At 39.1% G+C, this 21,413-nt stretch overlaps 2 protein-coding genes across 3 annotated transcripts; both read left to right on the top strand.

Moving 5' to 3' along the window:
- The first annotated feature begins 10,349 nt into the window (after positions 1–10,349).
- On the top strand, positions 10,350–14,542 carry LOC113032522 (nuclear receptor coactivator 7). 2 transcript variants are annotated; one of them, XM_026185480.2, is made up of 7 exons: positions 10,350–10,515; positions 11,339–11,531; positions 12,550–12,690; positions 12,833–12,985; positions 13,097–13,192; positions 13,320–13,393; positions 13,477–14,542. In XM_026185480.2, the coding sequence occupies exons 1-7, from the start codon at positions 10,490–10,492 to the stop codon at positions 13,613–13,615; spliced, it is 822 nt and encodes a 273-aa protein (XP_026041265.2). In that variant the 5' UTR covers positions 10,350–10,489; the 3' UTR covers positions 13,616–14,542. The 2 variants fall into 2 exon arrangements, with proteins under 2 accessions (XP_026041265.2, XP_026041266.2); XM_026185481.2 differs by lacking the exons at positions 10,350–10,515; positions 11,339–11,531 and adding an exon at positions 11,993–12,255.
- Positions 14,543–18,836: 4,294 nt separating this feature from the next.
- On the top strand, positions 18,837–21,397 carry LOC113032524 (TLD domain-containing protein 2-like). Its single transcript, XM_026185483.2, has 6 exons — positions 18,837–18,996; positions 19,250–19,402; positions 19,725–19,877; positions 19,989–20,084; positions 20,212–20,285; positions 20,373–21,397. The coding sequence occupies exons 1-6, from the start codon at positions 18,862–18,864 to the stop codon at positions 20,509–20,511; spliced, it is 750 nt and encodes a 249-aa protein (XP_026041268.1). The 5' UTR covers positions 18,837–18,861; the 3' UTR covers positions 20,512–21,397.
- The last annotated feature ends 16 nt before the right edge of the window (positions 21,398–21,413 follow it).

The raw sequence follows: 21,413 nt of genomic DNA, 5'->3' as shown, positions 1-21,413 counted from the left end.
TCTCATGTGTGCTGAATTTGTATAAACTACAAAAGCAAAGCTGTTTCTTTATGGAATATTTAAATTCCCTAAGTGACCTTGTTGTTTTGTGACAGGAAGTGACCTGATTTGTGGCTCCTACGGTTATACTGGCAATCTTTACTTTGAATATAACTTCTGAGAATCATGAATGTTACATGCACACTCAGCTTCCAAAGTTTAGCAAAAAATCTCTAAATCCTAGATGTCATCTTATGCATTTTCCTTACTGCTCCTTGGTCATAATGCTACGAGCCCTGGTTCCAGTAATGCTTAGATTTAAGCGTGATCCTTTTCAGTGTGGTCTTGTTGTTCTCTGCGAGCGCTGAGCATATTAATTCAGAAAACAAAAGCCTGGGAAGCTGTCCATGTGGCTTATTTACTGAAAAGCTGCAGAAAACCGGGGCTACGTCCACATTCCCTAAGCCTCTGTAGCAGGAAGGGCACTCACTCTTTTTGAAAATGTTTTGCACATTTTTGTTGAAAGTCAGCTAACCCTCAATGTGAATGTTAAAGCCATAACTGCATTTTAGCCTTGTTGCATTTATCTATAAAAGTGCTCACTGACAACACAACACTGTTCCCTTCACAGTCCTGCTCATATTTAACAAGTTTTGTCTGCAGGCAAACAAATCAGATAAAATTGTGTAGCACTATTCCCTCCAAGAGATTTATCCGGTTGGGTGTGGGATTAAACCTTATTTCACAAACCATATCACCAATTTTTCATTAGCCCTTTAATTCCTATAGTATCCTAGGAATGAAGGATACAGTTTTTGTGAGTTTTTGAGACATCGGCATCATCAGTTTCTCTCCCCTGATAAACCTAAATACATTTTTAAAACAATGTCAGACAAATACAGCAAATGCAATACAAGTTAAAACTCGTATATGGAAATTAAAATGTAATTAATATTTAAACAAATTTGTCAGGTGGTTCAATAAACTCTCCATTTGCAAAAGACTAGAACTTTCTGGCAATTACTTCAAATTTCAGGCTTTAAGGGATTAATAAGCTCAGACCTCTGGCTCTGCCTCACCTTCTCCTCTGTGATGTGGCTGGCCTACACGTGGGACTAAATATTCATGCTAACAAGGAGTAAGAAAGCAAGCGCTGACCTATGACCTGTCCTAAGTATATGTTATTAGACTGGATCTGGAATTGAAAAACACAGATCCAAAGGAGCTACTGTGTTGGTGTGTAAGTGACTCTCAGCCATGACTGAGCGAGAAATCAGTACTTAAGTGTTGGTCGAAATACACGTCCTGTTGTAGCATAGTCACTGACTGAAACTGTGACTGAATCCAACCATAATCAAACAAACCTTGTACCAAGAAATAAATATTTAAAATAGATAATTGCCATTACAGGGCAATTGTGGCTCAAGAGTTGGCAGTTTATCTTGTAATCGGAAGGTTGCCGGTTCGAGCCCCGCCTCGGACAGTCTCGGTCGTTGTGTCCTTGGGCAAGACACTTCACCTACCGCCTACTGGTGATGGCCAGAGGGGCCGATGGCGTGATATGGCAGCCTCGCTTCTGTCAGTCTGCCCCAGGGCAGCTGTGGCTACAACTGTAGCTGCCTCCACCAGTGTGTGAATGAATAGTGGAATTGTAAAGCGCTTTGAGGGTCTTGAAAAGTGCTATATAAATTACTTTGACTTTGACTATTATTGTTACTTTGTGTATTTCATGTAAAAAAACAGCACTTTTGTCAATCATAAAAAAATGGTCTGAACATGTTTTTGTGCTGTGGCTAAGAAAACCATCTAACATGAAATAGTTTTATAATATACAACATCATATTTCACTAAGATCTTCAACACTTCACTGTCCCAGTCCTGCATCCTGCCGTGCCTAAAGTCAGCCACAATTGTCCCACTGCCAAAGCGTACTAACATTAGCAGCCTCAATGACTACCGACCAGTTGTTCTAACACCTGTTATAATGAAGTGCTTCGAGAAACTGGTCCGACGTCACATCATGTCCTGCCTGCCACCCACACTCTACCTGCTCCAGTTTGCATACAGAGCTAACAGATCAACTGAAGATGCCATTGCTACAACACTCCACGCCACCATCTCTCACCTGGAAGTGCAGGGCCGTTACGCCAGACTGCTCTTTGTTGACTTTAGTTCTGCTTTCAATACGATACGCCCGGACAGACTAACAGTTAAACTGCTGGAAATCGGACTTCCTTCTACCACCTGCCGCTGGATCAGAGACTTCCTCTCAGACCGTGTACAAAGAGTTAGAGTGGGGCCTCATCTTTCCTCAGCCTTAACACCGTCTCTCCACAAGGCTGTGTACTGAGTCCCCTACTGTACACCCTGTACACACATGACTGTGTTAGACGACAACTCAGTCATCAAGTTTGCAGATGATACCACCGTGGTGGGGCTCATCTCTGGGGGAGATGAGACGGCGTACAGAGCTGAAGTTCAGTGGCTGTCAGATTGGTGTGTAGATAACAACCTGAACCACAATACCACCAAGACAAAAGAACTGGTAGTTGACTTCAAAAGAAGGAAGTCTGAGCTGCAGCCCGTCAGCATCAACGCGGAGTGTGTGGAAAGGGTCTCCAGTTTCAAGTTTCTGGGTGTGCACATAGACACAGACCTCCAATGGAGCTCTAACATCTCTGCGGTTTTAAAGAAGGCCCAACAGCGTCTCCACTTTCTGAGAATCCTCAGAAAAATGGACCTGAAGAAGGAGCTGCTGACCGTCTTCTACCGCTACTCCATTGAAAGTGTGCTGACATATTGCATTGGTGTGTGGTTCTCCAGCTGCACCACAGCACACAGAAATGCACTCCAGAGGGTCATCAATATGGCCCAAAAGATCATTGGACATCCTCTTCCCTCCCTGAAGATGACAGCACTCGCTGTACAGGTCCTTCATTTATAACAAGGTGTATTTATAACAAGGTGCAATAACAATTAATGTGCAATAATAACAGAGTGCAATTCAAATACACTTACCCTTCTTTTTTATTACTAAGTTAATATACTGTGTTGTGTTGTTTGTGTTGCGTTGTGATGTGTCATATCGTGTCGTGTTGTGTTATATGTAGTGCCGATGTAGGACAGTTTTCCAATTTTATTGTACTATTGTACTATGTATGACTGTGCAATGACAATAAAGAGTTATCTCTATCTCTTATCTCTATATTATAGTACATAGAATCTACAGACATTGAATCAAAGAATCTATTTTATCAAGTAAGTGATGATTCTTTTAAACATATATTTTAAAGCCATCTCTCCATTTGTTAGTTTATGCTAATTTGATTGCAGACACATTTTAGATCCGTCTTGACCTTTTCAAACAACAGTGTTACTGCTCCCAGCACCACTGCTTCTCAGATAGGTGCCAGTACTTTACCAAATCCATTGATAAACCCAAAATGTGGAGCTTAGTTATGAAACAGCATCTCTCCTTGTGTTCACTTTGTAATAATCTTAGTTGGTTTCTGGGTAAGTAGGCCCTGTTCTTAGCAGTGAGCAGAGATTTCAGAATTGCTTCCTAATTGTTTAACTGTTATTAAAAATATACCTCCTCTGTGTATATATCTAAAATAATGAAATGCATAAAACTGTTTCATAAAACTTCTATATAGGAGATTTTAGTCAAACAACAAACTTATTTAAGATAAATGTAAACAATAGCATTGTCTTATGAACAGCACATCCTATTTTAAAGAAAAAATTCAGGGAATATTATTTTTAGAGTTATTTAGGATAATAATTTTTCCCAGACAGGAAATTATACAACAGCTTTCAGAGGCTGGGAACTTCCAGTGGCCTGAAAAATAATCCTCGTTCAGCAAGAATTTACTGGGAATAGATGTGCCCCTGAAGCAACTTCACAGCGGATGGTGACCAGTATTTGCCAGTAGTTTCAGTCTCACATATGTTTGAAAGGAATACCAACAAAACAGAGTTTTATTAGATGCTGGATTCAACATGCATATTTCATTCTTTTTTTGAGGTGTGTCTTTTCACTTTTCTGGCAAAACATATTGATTTGCAGGCATGCATCTGGATGGACACATCATACTTCTGGAAAGGCACTGTGCAGTACTGGAACTTAAGCAAGGAACGATGCAAAAGTGAACTTTTACAATGCAAGAGGACTTTCTCAGCTGGTTTTTTTCTACTCTACATAATGACACACTTTTCCTCTGATAAGCTTTTGTGAGTTTAAACTGAGTGCAATCACTGCAGCTACTGTATGTGAACTGCATGCAGTGATAGTGGAGCAGAATGAACTGCAGGATAGTGAAGCACTGGCTTCTGACCTCGAGTGTGATACGGGGGATGTGTGTCCCCCACACAAAGGAGAATAAATTTCCAAAGTTTGTTCAGCTCTGAGTCAGCGTTACAGTAGGTCACTGACCCACACAAATTCCAGACCACATAATCCTACGAAATACACCTTTAAACTTTGATATTAAATCTATAGTATGTTTTCAATATTTAAACAAATTAAAAACACAATTGCCCTGCTTATTAAACTTTTATATTTAAGAGGATGATTCTGTAGTTCTAGTTTCATATTACTGCTTTACTGGGGAAATGACTAAACAAGTACGCTCTTTACATATTCATGCTGCACTTTATTCCTGCTGCATTTTAGTCATTAATGTATCTGGCCTTATGTGACATTGAAGATTACCTAACTCACTTAACAATGTAAACTGATGCAGCATTTTTCCACTGGGTCATTTACTTGTAGAAAGACGTGTGTAGCTTTTATGGCTGTCTGTGGAAGACTGTACTGTGACAGCAAAAATTGACAGGGAGCACAGAGGTGGCCTTGGATTCTGCTAAGTAAAGTACAATCTGGTCTAAAGTGCAAAAAATGTTCACTCTGCTAAGTAAGTATTGGTTTTGGCAGGCCACCAGAACCTGTTAGCCAGAATGTAGGAAAAGAGCCAACCTTTGAAATGAACTCTAGCAGACTGTAGCACAGGCAGCACATAGCAATGCAATTCAATTCAATTCAATTCAATTCATCATCAACAACAACAGTTGCTTCTGTGATTATTTGCAATTAATTTCTAACGACATACAAAATGAAAAGTGCTGTGAGTGTGCATCCATAATGTTTCTGCACATTCATACAGGCATTATGCACATAATGGAGGAGACGATCACGTGTCACAAAATAAGCCACACGACAATACCAAACAATTTAGAACAAAGGGTGCAACATCACAAGATGACATCAAAGTCCAATAAAGTAATGCAATAAAGTCATGATTGCCAATAAATTTATATATCAATAAAGACGTAGTTTGACAACTATTAGAATAGTCTGGGGTTTTTCCAACCCTGCTGCTCAGACAGAAACCACCCTCACTGATATCTCAGTTGTTTTGTTGTATAAGCATGGTATATATGAGAAAAATAGCATTTCTTTTTTATAACACATGTCATCTAATGTTTGTTTTGATATTTTAAAAAGTAAAATTACTGCAAAACAATTCACTTGAATTTTAGACAGGAAATACGCAAGAAATGACGCATATTTTATCTCCTTTCTTTTTTTTAACCACAAACATTTCCCAGACATTGACGCCCCAACTGCAGAGGAAGTCTCACTTTGGTTCATTGTGCACAGTCGCTGTAGACCGTAGCCTTTTTTAACCTCTGTGCCCCTTAGAGTGGTTTTGCATGTAGGTCAGTGAAAGCTGTACTCATAGAAACATCACTGATTAACCTTGAGTTGGAACACCTAGACCCATTACACTTTCATCAGCCTTAAATCTGTCCTTTATCGCCTGTTACGTCAGAGTGTCATTAAATGCAGTTAAAATTAAAATGTCTCAGCTACTTAAAAGTGCTGAACAAGCACTTTTCCTTGGAGTAGGTTAAGGGGTTGTATGAGATGAAATATTGATGTCTTACAGTCACATAGGTTTATACGGTAAAGGTATGGACTGTATATGTATATGCTGACGTTGTAGCTTCTGACAGAAACACACAACGAACACACTGACTAACAGTCTATGAACTAGTACAAACCAGTTTTTGTAAACTATCAGATTTGATGCAGGAGAACAAAAGAAACAAAAGCATGATTGCGTTAATCTGGTTATGTGTACTCAAAGTTCCCAGCAAGAAGATTTTGAGGAAAGGAAAATCAAAAACTCAAAAACAAAAAGGAAACCAGCTACGGACTGAACAAGATAAAATGATGTAAACCCTAAAACATGTATAATGTAGTTAAACTGTAGGTAACCTGATCATTCATAGACTTATAGACAAGATTGGATTAAAATCTTTAAAATTATTACAATTGTAATAAAAATGTACAATCTATAGTCTAGTAGGACAACCAAACCGAAATCAGACACTTTCACCAAAACTGTGTGGAAACTGTCACTACGCTTTCCACAATGAACTCACTTACACACACACACACTGTGGGTTTACCTGCTTGTTCACCCACACACAAACCACTGCTGTATCAGTTTTGTAATAAAATGACAAATCAATTATGTGCCGAAATTTCCCCGCAACCTACACATGAATCAGGATGTCTCTACACTACACATGTCAGAGACAGATCCTGTATAAAACAGCACATGCATATGCTTCATGACCATGAAGCGTATCCTGACCCTTAAACTGATTTCTGAATCAAATCAATCCTCATGTACAGTTCAAACTATGGGCAGGACATTTTTCTTATATACATATGACCTGATTGAATATGATTTCAGCACAGACTCAAAACAAGTTTCTTCAGTTGCACGCATACAGAACTTTACTTTTTCTTTAGCAAGACTGAGTAAATTGTTTTTTACATATGAGGTTTAAGTAATGACAAACTGTCAAAACATATTTTTACATTCTGTATAACTGTTTTAGGAAATATCTCTACAGGATGACATCAAAATGAAATAATCTACTGAACCTGTTCAAATTTAATGCTTAACCGGGAACAACATTCAGTTTTGAGTCTAGCTTGTTTGCAACAATTAAGATGCGTTAGAGGTTACATGTCCAGCAAGGCCCGACAGTGATAACTGAATAAGCCTGAATGCGGCCTTCTTCTTCTTCTTCACTGCCATTGTTGGTGTATTCAGATGGTTCATTGTGTAATAACAAGTGCTCACCAGCAGAAAAGCGTAACATTTACAGCACTGACACACTGTTGTGCATGTGAGTCCTGCATGTGAATACAAAAAACTATTAAGTATTAAAAAGTATTATTGCTCTATCTTGGGTGTGCTTTTTGCATTTTCTTAGCATTGCCCAATAGCTGCTGCTCTATTACCAAACCACAAACACTTTGTCTACCATTACAAAAAACACAATAATAACTATATTTAGTGATGACGTCATGGGAAAATGAAACTGCCAGCTTGTTGAACGTATCTGGATGAGTATCAGTGTATTTTGTGGGAAAGGTTAAGTACACCACTGGTAGTAAACAACATCACCCCCTTATACGCATAACACAAACTGAAAACCGGTCCATGAAAATCGTCTCTGTGCAAGAGTGTTTAAGGGTTTTCGCTCAAAGTTTTAATGGGATTTTTGAAAAGGATTTCCTTTGATCTTTTTTGATACTATTTATTTGTAAATTTTCATCGTCCTGTTGAAAGGTCCAGTCCATCTTCATCTTTTAGTCAAGTTATCCTGAGCTCTCTGAATAGATTAATTGAATCGTTGAGTCAGTGACTGCACACTGACCATTTCCTCATCATGCTCTACAGTTAATATATGAGACCCATTTTATTGAAAGCTACCTTTGGTCTGGTGAATATATCTCCTTTTCACTCATCTGCACAGATAATTTGACTAAATTGGATTTTAATTTAGGGACGTCATGAGCTTTCCTCTATCACTTCTCATAAACAACAACCGGTGAACTAGTAAAACTGACTGTTCTGCATGAATACTTTTATTTTAGGTGAACTCATAAAGCGGCCTTTTAATATTTAGCCTATATGCACTTGAAATTCACTCCACATATCTCTATGCATACTGTACATTAATATAATAATGTACAGTATGCATAGTGCAATCTACGTGAAAAATCGTGCTCATTGTTTTTTTACACCCATCATCACTCTAATGCTGCTCGTGCTCGAAAAACCGGTCGGTCACGGTCAGCACGTGCCAGTGTTGTGCCACAAACTCCCGTCTGTCTCCTCCCGTCTTTGTACCTTCAAGACATTTCGCTGTGAAGGACGGTTTACGTCTCAGCGCTGTTGTGAATGCAAACGAGACATTTCCGGCGTTTCTTACTTCAAGTTAAAAGCTTTGAAATGGTGATCCAGCTTGATGCTTTTATTGTGAAGGAACTATCGGAGATGCACATAGGTGTGTTTATCGAACTTCAATAAGTTTTTCTTTTCTTTTGTCCTCAGCGCGGGTGAAAAACTCGGGCTGCACGTAACCGAAGCTGCTCACTGCAAAGGTCGGTGCTGGTAACCAGAACACGGAGGGCCCCCTCCCCCTCCACCGACTCATACAACTTTTTTGTCGCCTAGTCGTCGCCAAAAACCAAAAAAACATCTACAGCTTATACAAATTTAAATTACATACATACATTTAAATCCTACACTCCTCTTGCAGGATTGAGGAAATAGTTCGTACGTGCATGCGTGCATGGATGTTTTATGGTATTTGTGTTCTTGTGTGTGAGGCTGCGTGTGCATGTGTGTGATGTGGACTCAGTAGGATTTTTTTTGTGGTTTTTTGTATGTCTGGCTGGAGTCGTGCAGGGAACAGACAGGGTTGAAGAAGAGGTGGAGCAAGAAATGTTCTAGACAGTATTGCTAAGAGCAACGTGTTCTTTCATCTGAAAATCTTTTTAGGATCTCAGGATGGCCTGTGCACACGGACAGCTGTTTTCAACTGTGATGAACCCTGTCACTCCATTATCCCACTGTGCAAGACTAGTTTCTTGCACGTTAACTGCTGTAAACATGCACGTTTCAGTCAGCACAGGATAACTACATTTAAAGCACGATGTCAGCATCATCGGGAACATTATGAATCTCACATTAAAAATAAATCCAAGTAGGTCCTCTTTGAGTCGATTATAACAAGGAGGTAGGAGTGTTCCTGCAGGTGTGTGCACGCGTGTCAAGCTGACATTGCTGACTGAAGAATGCATCAGTTGTGTGTTTTTGACAATAAGTGCATGCATCTGCTTGTTTGCACGTGCATTTACTGTATATACTCATATCTGTCCGGGTAAATCTATGTTTATTGATCTGTTTACTAATCAATCCTGTCACTGTGTCACAGTGGACACTGTCTAATTTTTATCTTTTTCGCTCTATTGGTTTTGTGTAAGAATATCAAGGCTGATTGCTGACCCCAGAATGTACCCATTGTAATCTTCTGACCTCTTCGGCTGAACATGAACAAACCTATGTCATTATTGCTGAAGAAAATTGTGGAAAAATCTGGTCAAGAAAGTGAAGTTATTTGGAAAGTACAAGCTCAACTCAGCTCTGAACAAATTGGATTACTGAATCAACAGCTCAGCGTGTTCAGATCATTTGGGGCCCTTGAAACATTTGTTTGTTAATCTAAACGGTCAGCACTGAAAACTCATCTTTTCTAAATGGTCAATACTACAGTTGAGGTCCTTTTTGTTAAGACTTTATAAAAATCTTATAAGAAATGGGAAGGATAAGATAAAAAATCATAGGTGCAGGCAGATGTCATTGCAATCATCAAGTCATTCAATATAAAAATGTACTGAGGTAGCGTAAACCCAATAACTCTGTTCTAACTGGGTGTTTTCTACAGACCACCTTCCTTTATTGCCTCATCTTTCCTGATTTGATGCCAAGCCGTTGACCATTTCCCCTTTTATATTGTTCAAAGGAAACCTGAGCGAGCCAGCTGCAAGAAAGTCCTTGTCCACTGTCATATTCTTATATATAGTTTCTTATATATAATATCTTATATATAATTTCACTGTTTTAGTGATGCATTTACACATAAGGAGCTTTTCAGTATCTGGTGTTAACTTTGCTGTGCATGATTCATTTTAGTGTTCTGGATCATTTTGCACTAGTTCTTTAAAATCTTCATCTGCAAAGCTCTCATGAAGTGTAGCTGTAAGATGAATGTACTGGACTGAAAAGTGCAACAGTGGTGTCATTCACCACTCATCCACATCTTAGCTTTGACACAGAATTCAGCTGTGCTCCTGCTAACCTTAATGGTAGAGCTGCAGAGCAGGTCAAGCTAATGTATCACTAGCTTTGGCTTTCAGGCGCTGTTGTGTAATCCCTGCATGAATACGTGCAGCCCGTGTAAGCTGTGTGAAGAGGGAGTGGGAGGGTTAATGTTCACTGAAGCTTGATTCAGCAGTTGTCCTGCTCATATAAAAAGCGGGAATGGCAGAGACTCAAGTTCAAACGCTTCATCAGCGCTGAGAGTCCTGACTGCTTCTTTAAGAGATTTTTATCGGGACATTCATCTCCATTCAGCCATGGGAGTTGCATATAGCGTTGGAGAGTAAGTAGAACAAATCAGTATATCTATGAGCATTGTTATGCTGGGTGCTGGGTGATTATGGTGGTGCTAACTGCATTTGAATCAGACAAAGCTTTAGTTAGTTTCAGCTAATTCAAAGAAGTAAACGTGCCCTAAAACTGCAGAAACGTAAAAGATTTTGATTGCACGTCAGATTTCAAGTGCATGCAAAAAGAAACTGTCATGTGAAAATGTTGAAATGAGTGTTTTTTTTATGTTGGATGCGTACATTGTGACATACGTTGAACCAAAGGAAGCAGTCTTAGTCATTGAGTCACTGAGATTTCCTTTCAAGAGTTTGCTGGCTTGCAGCAAAGAGTCTGGCATGGTAAACCAGAGAGGGATGGAAGAGACTAGAGGGGATTTCTGAACTGTCAGTCATGTCTGATTGAAACTGTAGACAAAGCAGACTCCAACATGGACAGATGGAAATAGTGATTTCTCATTCCCACACATGTTCCAGGATTAACTCAAAGATGATAATTGCTCAAAAAGGTTAAAACAAGTATAACTGTTGCAGTTTATTTCCAGGTACATCTTAGATTGCAGAGGCTTTTTTTTTTTATAGTTGTTATTATATTGTAATTTCTATGGAAAATGGAGAAAATGTAGCCTGTGTTGTTATTCAGTATGAGTAACTCTTTAGTTTTCTGATATTGCCATGTCATTGTGCTTCTTAGCATTTTACTTGATCTCAGGAACCCTTTAAACTCTTTATCTAAGGTATAAGAAGTCAACCATCTACAGCTATATAAGTATACTGGTAACCTAAAAACCCCCTAAATTTTATCTTTTTTTTTTACAGGGTTGACCACCTCTACACATTCTTTGCGCAGTGGTCACCAGAGGTCTGCCACAAAGGCGACAAGAACCAGTGGAAACCGCATTACGTCATCAAAGACAAAAATCAGAACCACATTCTGGTTGTGGAGAAGGACATCGCAGCGATCAATAAGATCCTCAGCAAGCCCATCAACACCGCCGCTAAAAAGTGGGAGGTAAGATATACACAAAAACATACATTATTATATCTCGAAGGTTAAGCACACACAGAACACTCCAAGAATCAGCTCTCTGATGCTCAGGTGTTCTTACGGTGCTTAAAAATGTTTTTAAACCACCTTTCATTAAAACAAAAAAACCCAAATACTTTTTAGTTTGAATATTCATGGATAGTTATACTTTAGCTCTAAAAAATATACATAATATTCATATTATGTATTATTCATTTGCACATACTGGTAGGTTAACAATTACAGAAACATAAAACATGATTTTGTTAATTACCAATACTGTTAATTTAGTGCGGCTGTGGCATAAACCTTATAATGAGTGGTGGCCTGACAAATTTGTTGGCAGTTATTGTTAAAAGTTAAAAGTGAGGCTGTGGGAATGCCCTCTGTCTATATATGGACATCCTGTTTCCTTCTACAAACCTAACCCAGATTTTGTTTTCCTGTTTAGTGAGAAAAGAAACTGTTCACTGTCAGAGTTGACCAATGTGCAAACGTCTGCTAAGATTTCCAACCAATAACACTTCAGACATTGAAAGGGAAAGTAACTCAGTGTATATAAAAGAGCTGCTGGATGGCAGTTTGGTTAGCAGACATGTGGTACAGCAGAAAGCAGCGCTTGACAGGGAAATCAGGAGCTATGAAGCACCTACCAGAAAATATTAAGGTGCTTTACATTGCCAGTGACTGTATGGAGCCTTATGTTGAGGTAAGATTACTCTGCTGAATGTATTCATGTTAGGAAGTGCAGTGAAGTTACTGTGGAGGTTCAAATGTTTTTCTGTCACCATACTTTGCTGCTTTGTTGCCATCCAGTAGTTCAGTTATTGTGGTACTTGTGCTCAGTTTTAAATAAATCAAAACTTTTTAATATGCAAGGCCCCTAAACTTTTCTCGAGTAACAAAAATGCGACAGCAGTGAGTATTACTGTGACAGTAAGCAGGGAGCGAATTTGTTTGATGACAATGAATATATCTTTGCAATTTTCTGCTTGCCTCACAGATCATCACTGTGAAAGACTCCAAACGCCGCCAGAGTCTGTGCAGCTCAGACGACTCTGAGGCAGAAGAACTCAGTTACCACGATGTTCTCCCTGTCCTCAGCGACCACAGCCTTCTGCTAGATGACCACCACCTGGAAAAAGTTAGTAAAACTAACCTTCACATTAAACTAGCTGGACATTTGGTGCAGATCACAATCATCAGAGGTTTTTCTCTGAAGGTATTGAGAAAATTATTATTAGTCTGTCAGGACATAATCTGATGAGCAACTCTTTGTCAAACAGCTTGCTGCTCAAATGCCAGCAAGGACCCAGGGTTATCAATGGCAGCTGGTCTACAGCACAGCCGTCCATGGGAGCAGCCTGAAGACTCTGTACAGGAACATGGCTGAGGTGGACAGCCCTGTGCTGCTGGTGGTCAAAGACATGCACAAAAAGGTTTGTATCCTGCTCTTTAGTCTCCAAGAATTTTCTGTACCAAGAAAATGAGACGGATTCCTCCATTACCAGCATCTCCTTTAACAAACTGGTGTCTTGGTGTATTTTCAGGTGTTTGGGGCTTTTTCTTCAGATCCATTCAGAGTCAGTAAATACTGCTACGGTACTGGAGAAACCTTCTTGTTCAGCTTCAATCCCGACTTCCAGGTAAGAGTTGAACTTTTATTAATGTTTTACCTCTAGTCTATTTACAGGATGATTTTTCATGAAATTATTTCACTTATTGTAGAAATCTGCACAGAGTTTAAGATGTTTTTATGTCTTTGTTATCTAGGTATACAAGTGGAGTGGGGTGAACTCGTACTTTGTGAGTGGAAACTGGGATTCATTGCAGCTCGGTGGAGGAGGGTAAGTTATACATTTATTTATTTATTTATCAGTGAGTTTTCAAAGATCTGATATTAAAGTTCTATTGTTCTCTCTGTCTTTAGGAGTGGCTTTGCCCTGTGGCTGGATGCTGATCTGTACCGTGGTTCAAGCTTTTCCAGTCCGACTTTTCACAATGCACCTCTCTCCACAAATGAGGACTTTATTGTACAAGACCTGGAGGTCTGGACTGTGCAGAATTGACTGTGAACATCTAAAAAGCCGAGCTAAAAACAAAGCAGGACCTGTTGTTCTGTGTGGAGCTCCCAGACTTCAAGACGTGTGGGCCGTTTAGCCACTACTGTACGTATCCTGATGGAGCGTCTGCTGTCGTCTCTGCACATGGTTCAGAGTTCCTCTTGTACAGTATGAAGCCTGCTGACGGGGCTCTCGGGCTTTCTGCCTGCTGGAGCTGTGCCTATTGAAGATGAGTGCCTCCCTGTAATTGTGTAGTTCAGGGTCATGCCACTTCAGCTGCAGCCTCTGTGCTAAGCCCAGTCAGTAACTGGCACCTGAAGCTCAAAGACCTCCTAGACTTTCTCTCTGATTAAAGAGAGCAGCATTGAATGAAAGGTTTGCAACCGCTGTAATGAGATTCAAGATTTAAGAAAGAATCTATTTTTATTTTATTTTTACATGAATGCATATTTATAAAAAGATGATTTTAAAAGGATTTTTTACAGTTTGCATTTCTGTTGAAGTATCAATGTGTTGTCATATTAAATTAAGTATTTAATAGTAAATCACTGTAACACTGGTAGGACCAAAAACAGCTGATCTGGTTTTAACATTTTCCATGTAAGTGAGGACCAAAATAGGAGCGCTGAAAGTAATATAAGGACAACATTGCACTACAAAAGCTGATTGTCTGCTAGATGTGCTGCTTGAGGAAGAAGGGACCTTAAGTGAAAAATGTTCTGCTTTATGTAAATGAAGCAACCAGACTGTGAAAAACACTTTGAATAAAACGTCAAACACATGGATTTGACGTCAAATAGACAGATGTTTATCATCTGTGCATTTAAATACACTGTTCAGGAAATGGCAAAAAATGGTACATGACCGTCAGGCAGTGCTGGCGCTGCCACTGTTTTCTTGTGAAATCACATTAAAAGTTTGTGTTTCCTGTTATACTCGAGTAGAGGTGTCATTTTTTACTATACGCACTTTCACCACATCACTGAGTTAGTTACTTGTTATGAGGAATACAAAGGGACTAAACCTTGTGTGTCATTTTTAGGTGATTTCCTTATTTTAATCGGAAGCTGAGCTTTCGTGCAAAATTATGAATGAATATAAACAAGGAAATATTTCCGATTGAAGAAGCCTAAATACACGTTTACATTTTAAATCAAACTGGTAGTCTCACAGACATGAAAACTTCAGATACTTAAGAAAGCTTATCAATCCAAAACATTTTGTACAGTTTTGTAGTAAAATATATTTGTGGAAATTTTAGTCTCATTTCCAGCAACATCAAAATAGTTTTAAGCAACAGAGGACGAAAGAGATATTGTTGTTTGACTGTTGAAAAAAAGGTAAAATTCACACTTAGCTCAGAGGGAGGAACTGTTTCTCAGATCTGTGGGCCAAAGTGTGTATTATCATTATTACTGGAACATTAGCTAACATTTTAAAAGTCTCTCTTATCAAGTGTGTTTTATCAGCTGTGGTGTTGATGTCAGACGTCAGAGTGTTCACATACCCACTTATGATTCTCTATATTTAGCCAAGGCATCTCAGTCGATGAGATAATAGTCCCATATCAGTCTTTCCGTATTATTCTGACTTATTTCACATGAGCAATCTTCATTGCCAAATGTTGGTTTTCCATTTATTCTTTTCTTTTCAGCTACCTGATCTTAGCTCAGCCGAGATCAGGGATGTCAAACTCATTTTAAATCAGCTGCCACATAGAGCGCACTTTGATCTTAAGTAGGCCCGACCAGTAAAAATCCCCTTTTTGTCAGTGGAAAAAAGTTTACCTACACAGCCGATCCCTGTGATATCTAAATATAAGAAAAGAAGTGCAATTTCAACAGCATTTCTCAGTTTTACCACATAAATAATGAAACATAATGAAAGAAATCTGTCAGCATGACTCTTTGGGCTTCATTTGTAAACAATACATCTGTGAAATTACAGAAAAGGTTCAGATAGCTCATTGCCCAGACTGCCTTGTAATCATAAAGGAGTAATAGCCTATCTACCTTCCTATAAAGATGTTGATTTAGTAACAAATCTTTTTACTAATCATTGTCTTTCTTTTTTAGACAATCAAAACCAGATTAGCTCCTGTTTTAAAGTCACCCACCTGGATAATTGACAGGATTCCCTTTTGGAAAGTTGAGTAATTATGGAGGAAAACTCATTTACATGTTCATCTCCTTCATTTTATTTAACACTTCAGTTCGAGATGCGAGGGCTGCCTGTTTCTCAGACTTGGTTTCAAAGAGCAGAGGTAACCCCAAGGTACTATTTGACACCATAAGTGATATTGTTGCTCCTGCTCCACCTGTTGTCCCAATTTCATGGAATGAAGATTAGATTAAAAATGTTTCTTTCTTCGTTGAAAAAGTTAGTAATGTGAGGAACAGTATCTCTCCTTCTCTGTCTCTGTTGTCTGCTCCAACTCAAGCTAGGCCTGTTATTTTAGAAAGATTTTTACCCGTGTCCTTACCTGAGCTTGTCAAATTAGTTACTTCAATGAAAGCATCCTCTTGCTCTCTTTATATTTTTAGCTGGATCTTTGTTTAAAAATGTCTTTCAGTCTATCGGTCCCTGTGAGCTTACAATTATCAATACTTCTTTGGTTTCTGGTCAGGTCCCTGTTTACTGTAAGCATGCTGTCATTCACCCACAGTTTAAGAAAAACAAGCTTGACACTTCTTTGCTTAGCAGTTATAGACCAATTTCAAAACTACCATTCATCACTAAGACTTTAGAAAAGGTTGTGGCTAACCAGCTCATAGCTGTTCTGGATGACTACAGCATTCTGGAAAAATTCCAGTCTGGCTTTCGTACAGCTCACTTTACTGAACCTGTACTTCTTAGAGTCTCCAGTTACACCTTGATGAAATGTGATGCAGGAGAATGCTCTGTTCTTTTGATGTTGGACCTGACCTTTGCCTTTGATACTGTCAACCATCACATTTTGCTAGATAGGCTGAGACACTGTGTGGGTATATCTGGGTCTGCTTTGATCGGTTCGCATCTTATTTGTGTGAACGATCCTTTTCTTTGGCTACCTCTAAGTTTATGTCTTCTTCTGCTTCTTTTGCATATTCTGTGCCACAAGGTTCTGTATTGGGGCCTTTGCTGTTTTTGTTGTATTTATTCCCTCGTCCGCACCTTCTGAGCAGTTTTAAGGACATTTCTTATCACTGCTATGCAGATGAAATTCAGTTGTATATCTCCTTTAAGCCCCAAGGTGTTTCCAAGTTACAGATTTTGCATAGGTGCATAGACTTTATCAGAGGTTGGATGGCTGACAACTTTCTTTAACTTAATGAGGAGAAAACCAAAGTCCTTGTATGTGCTTCTCATAATTGTTTGCCCAAGGTTATGGAAAATTTAGGTCCTCTTGCTACATTTGGCAAATCTTCTATTAGGAATCTTGGTGTAACTTTTGATTCAACTCTGACTTTGGACGCTCATGTTAAATCTCTGGTTTGATCCTGTTTTTATCACTTCCCCAGCAGGTCCCTGAGGTCATGTGATCAGGGCTTGTTGGTTGTCCAGCACACAAGGCTGAAATCGAAAGGTGACAGAGCTATGGCATCGTGGCCCCCAGACCCTGGAACTCTTTTCCTTTGAGCTTGAGATCTGTAGACTGAGTGGTCCTCTTTACAAATCAGCTAAAAACTCGTCATTTTAAACTTGCTTTTGGTTCGTTTTTGTTTCTATGTTTTAGCTTCTGTGAAACACTTTGTGATTTTTATCTTGAAATGTGCTATACAAAGCCATCTTACAGCTGATATAATCAAAAATAAAAAGTTAACTCATGTAATTACAAACTCAAACTCATTTCTTAGTTTAGCGACAATTTTTTTGACATTTAAAAAAAAAAAAGCATATCATATTTGTCCTTGTCAATCGACTGGCCTGCTCCCCTGCTTCTTCTGTGTGTATGTGTGTGTGTGTCCAACATGGGCAAACATCAGGCCAGAAGGATTTCCCGTCCCGTGAGTACGCCAAATTGATCATCACATTTTTTCTTCATTGGAACCTGGAAAGGAGTGTGTCACGGGAGCGGAGCTGTTGGGAATTGTCAAGGGTTGGCGTTTCACCACCAGACGAGCACTGTGCAGGAGTTTGGAGCACCACAGAGGAAGCTACGTCGTTGGAAACGGTTAACTTTATTGTTCTCTATTTCACTGTAAATAAACTCACTGTTGCTAACTGGAAAGTCCTGCATTTGCATCCTGTTCTTGCACTGAACCTGACAATAATATTACATTAATCATGGAATAAAAGTACAAGATTTCTGACATAAAATCACATAGTAAAATCCAATTAATAAAAGTACTTTCCTGAAATTTTAAGCCTCATTAATTGCATTACAACAGTATAGGACAAAATTATTAGGTAATTTCACTGATTTTACACATGCAAATACATTTTTTAAATATGAAAATCTGTAAAAAAAAATAGCTTGTGGGGATAGGTTAATTGGATAATCCAAATTGCCACTAGGTGTGAATGCGAGTGTGAATGGTTGTCTGTCCCTATGTGTTAGCCCTGCGACAGACTGGCGACCTGTCCAGGGTGTACCCCGCCTTTCGCCCTATGACAGCTGGGATAGGCTCCAGCACCCCCCGCGACCCTGAAAAGGATAAGCGGAAGCGAATGGATGGATGGATGGATGTAAAAAAAAAAATACAATTTAAAGTTAAAAATCTTTACGTTATTATCCTATTAAAAGCACATGAATTTACCGTATTTTTCCATAATGGCAAATTTAAATTCTTTTTTTTTTTCTTGCACCCGAGTTGCTGAAATCCTAGCACTTTTTACATTTTTTTTTCTTTTTTGCTGATGTACATGATGACTCTTGGATTTAAAAATCCACTCTGGTGGTATACAGATGCAATACTATAAACAATTTTGTTACTGAATAATTTTTTCGGGAAATAATTAACAAAGGTCTTCCAAAGTTGATATTCTCAAGCTCTCTTACACTCAGGCATTTTTACACAGCAAGCCCTCCTTAGTGACTTACAGTAAGTGCAATCACAGAGCTTGGTGGTTATCCCTGAGGGTGTAGGGTCTATATATGGACATCCTCTTTCCCTCTACATCCCAGAACCAGACCTCACTTTCCTGTTTAGTGAGAAAAGAAACTATTCACTGTCAGAGCTGACCAATCAGCAGACATCTACTCAAATGTCTGACCAATAAGCCTGCAGACAGAAAGAGAAAGTAACCCAGTGTATATAAGAACTGCCTTCATGGCAGTTTGGTTAGCAGACATGTGGTACAGCAGAGAGCAGCGCTTGACAGGGAAATCAGGAGCTATGAAGCGGCTGGCAGAAAATATTAAGGTGCTTTACATCGCCAGTGACTGTATGGAGCCTTATGTTGAGGTAAGATTACTCTGCTGAATGTATTCGTGTTAGGAGGTTCTGTGGAGGTTCAAATGTGTTCTGTCACCATGCATTGCAGTTTTGTTGCCATTCAATAGTTCTGGTTTTGTGGTTTAAATGATTTGCAACCTTTGTACTTAAGGCCATTAAACTTATATATGTAATGCAGTAAAAACTTCCCAAATAACAAATAAAAGGAGAGCAGTGGATAGCAGTGTAACATGATGACACTTTTTCTGCTTGCCTCCTTCAGATCATCACAGTGAAAGAGTCCAAACGCTGCCAGAGTCTGTGCAGCTCAGACGCCTCCGAGGTAGAAGAGCCCGAGTACCTGCTGGAAGTTGATGATGATCTTCCTGTCCTCACTGACCAGAGTCATCTGCTAGATGACTATCACCTAGAAAAAGTAAATAACACTCATTTATATATATGTGTGTGGATCACAGCTATCAATGGTTTTTCTCCTGAAGAACTGAGAAAATTGTGATTAGGGCAATTCCTCTCAAATCATCCAATTGTTCAGAAAATTTTCTGCTTCACCATCTCCAGTTTCACAACAGTCATTATTTATGACATAAGCGGCAGCATTGCCTGGAAGTTGTGCTCAGACCGTAAAGTTTTTTATGCAAATTGTAGACAGTCAAGCAGAAGAACAGTGTTGATTTTAGATGGAGTGACGCATTAGTCTTGTCAGGACATGATCTGATGAGCAACTCTTTGTCAAACAGCTTGCTGTTCACATGCCAGCAAGGACCCGGGGTTATCAATGGCAGCTGGTCTACAGCACAGCCGTCCATGGGAGCAGCCTGAAGACTCTGTACAGGAATATGGCTGAGGTGGACAGCCCTGTGCTGCTGGTGGTCAAAGACATGCACAAAAAGGTTTGTATCCTGCTCTTTAGTCTCCAGCACTTTTCTGTACCAAGAAAATGAGACGGATTCCTCCATTACCAGCATCTCCTTTAACAAACTGGTGTCTTGGTGTATTTTCAGGTGTTTGGGGCTTTTTCTTCAGATCCATTCAGAGTCAGTAAATACTGCTACGGTACTGGAGAAACCTTCTTGTTCAGCTTCAATCCCGACTTCCAGGTAAGAGTTGAACTTTTATTAATGTTTTACCTCGAGTCTATTTACAGGATGATTTTTCATGAAATTATTTCACTTATTGTAGAAATCTGCACAGAGTTTAAGATGTTTTTATGTCTTTGTTATCTAGGTATACAAGTGGAGTGGGGTGAACTCGTACTTTGTGAGTGGAAACTGGGATTCATTGCAGCTTGGTGGAGGAGGGTAAGTTATACAGTTATTTATTTATTTTCCTATCAGTGAGTTTTCAAAGATCTGATATTAAAGTTCTATTGTTCTCTCTGTCTTTAGGAGTGGCTTTGCCCTGTGGCTGGATGCTGATCTGTACCGTGGTTCAAGCTTTTCCAGTCCAACTTTTCACAATGCACCTCTCTCCGCAAATGAGGACTTTATTGTACAAGACCTGGAGGTCTGGACTGTGCAGAATTGACTGTGAACATCTAAAAAGCCGAGCTAAAAACAAAGCAGGACCTGTTGTTCTGTGTGGAGCTCCCAGACTTCAAGACGTGTGGGCCGTTTAGCCACTACTGTACGTATCCTGATGGAGCGTCTGCTGTCGTCTCTGCACATGGTTCAGAGTTCCTCTTGTACAGTTTGAAGCCTGCTGACGGGGAAGCCACTGTAATGGGATTCAAGAAAGAGTCTGTTTTTATTTTATTTTTACATCAATGCGAGGCGTGTGTGCCGTTTAGTCACTCAGATGTGCAGATGGAGCATTTGCGGATTTTAAAAAACAGCATTGAATGATAAGTCTACAGCTACTGTAATGATATTCAGGGTTCAAGAAAACATTTATTTTTATTTTATTTTTGTATCAATGCATATTTATAAAATAATGTGTTTTTTTACAGTTTGCATCTTTGGTTAAGTGAGTGTGTATTAACAATAACTGGTTAATTATATTAACCAGTTATTGTTAAAATCGGTATAACACTGTTAGGACAAACAATTTTAACTGGTTTTAATGTTTTCCAGTCAAATCTGTGGCTGCTAGTAAGGACCAAACTAGTAAAGTTGAACAACATTGCACTACAACAGCTGCTGGATAAGCTGGATGTGCTGCTTGAGGAAGAAGTCAACTGAAGTGTAAAATGAAAAATTATTTTTTTTTGTAAATTAAGCACCAGCTTGTCTATTTGGAGAGAAAAGTACTTATGAAAACATCAAATACACACACATGCCCAGTTGTTTATTTTCTGTCTTTTTAAATACACTGTTCAGGAAATGGTTAAAGTTTTTCTATGACTGTCAGGCAGTGCTGGCACTACCACTGTTTTTTGTGAAATCCCATTAAAGGTTTATGTTTCCTGTTGAAACTGAGTAGATGTCATT

Source organism: Astatotilapia calliptera, chromosome 11, assembly GCF_964374335.1.
Source record: "Astatotilapia calliptera chromosome 11, fAstCal68.1, whole genome shotgun sequence".
Lineage (NCBI taxonomy): Eukaryota > Metazoa > Chordata > Actinopteri > Cichliformes > Cichlidae > Astatotilapia > Astatotilapia calliptera.
Note: the sequence above shows the minus strand (reverse complement) of the source record. Positions and strands in the feature narration are given on the sequence as shown.

Coding starts and splice junctions, on each gene's coding strand:
- LOC113032524 (XM_026185483.2), top strand. CDS start 18,862: ATGGCAGTTTGGTTAGCAGACATGTGGTACAGCAGAGAGCAGCGCTTG. Junction 19,403..19,724: donor ATGACTATCACCTAGAAAAA/GTAAATAACACT, acceptor TTTGTCAAACAG/CTTGCTGTTCACATGCCAGC. Junction 20,286..20,372: donor TTGCAGCTTGGTGGAGGAGG/GTAAGTTATACA, acceptor CTCTGTCTTTAG/GAGTGGCTTTGCCCTGTGGC.
- LOC113032522 (XM_026185480.2), top strand. CDS start 10,490: ATGGGAGTTGCATATAGCGTTGGAGA. Junction 10,516..11,338: donor GTTGCATATAGCGTTGGAGA/GTAAGTAGAACA, acceptor TTTTTTTTACAG/GGTTGACCACCTCTACACAT. Junction 11,532..12,549: donor CCGCCGCTAAAAAGTGGGAG/GTAAGATATACA, acceptor CTTGCCTCACAG/ATCATCACTGTGAAAGACTC.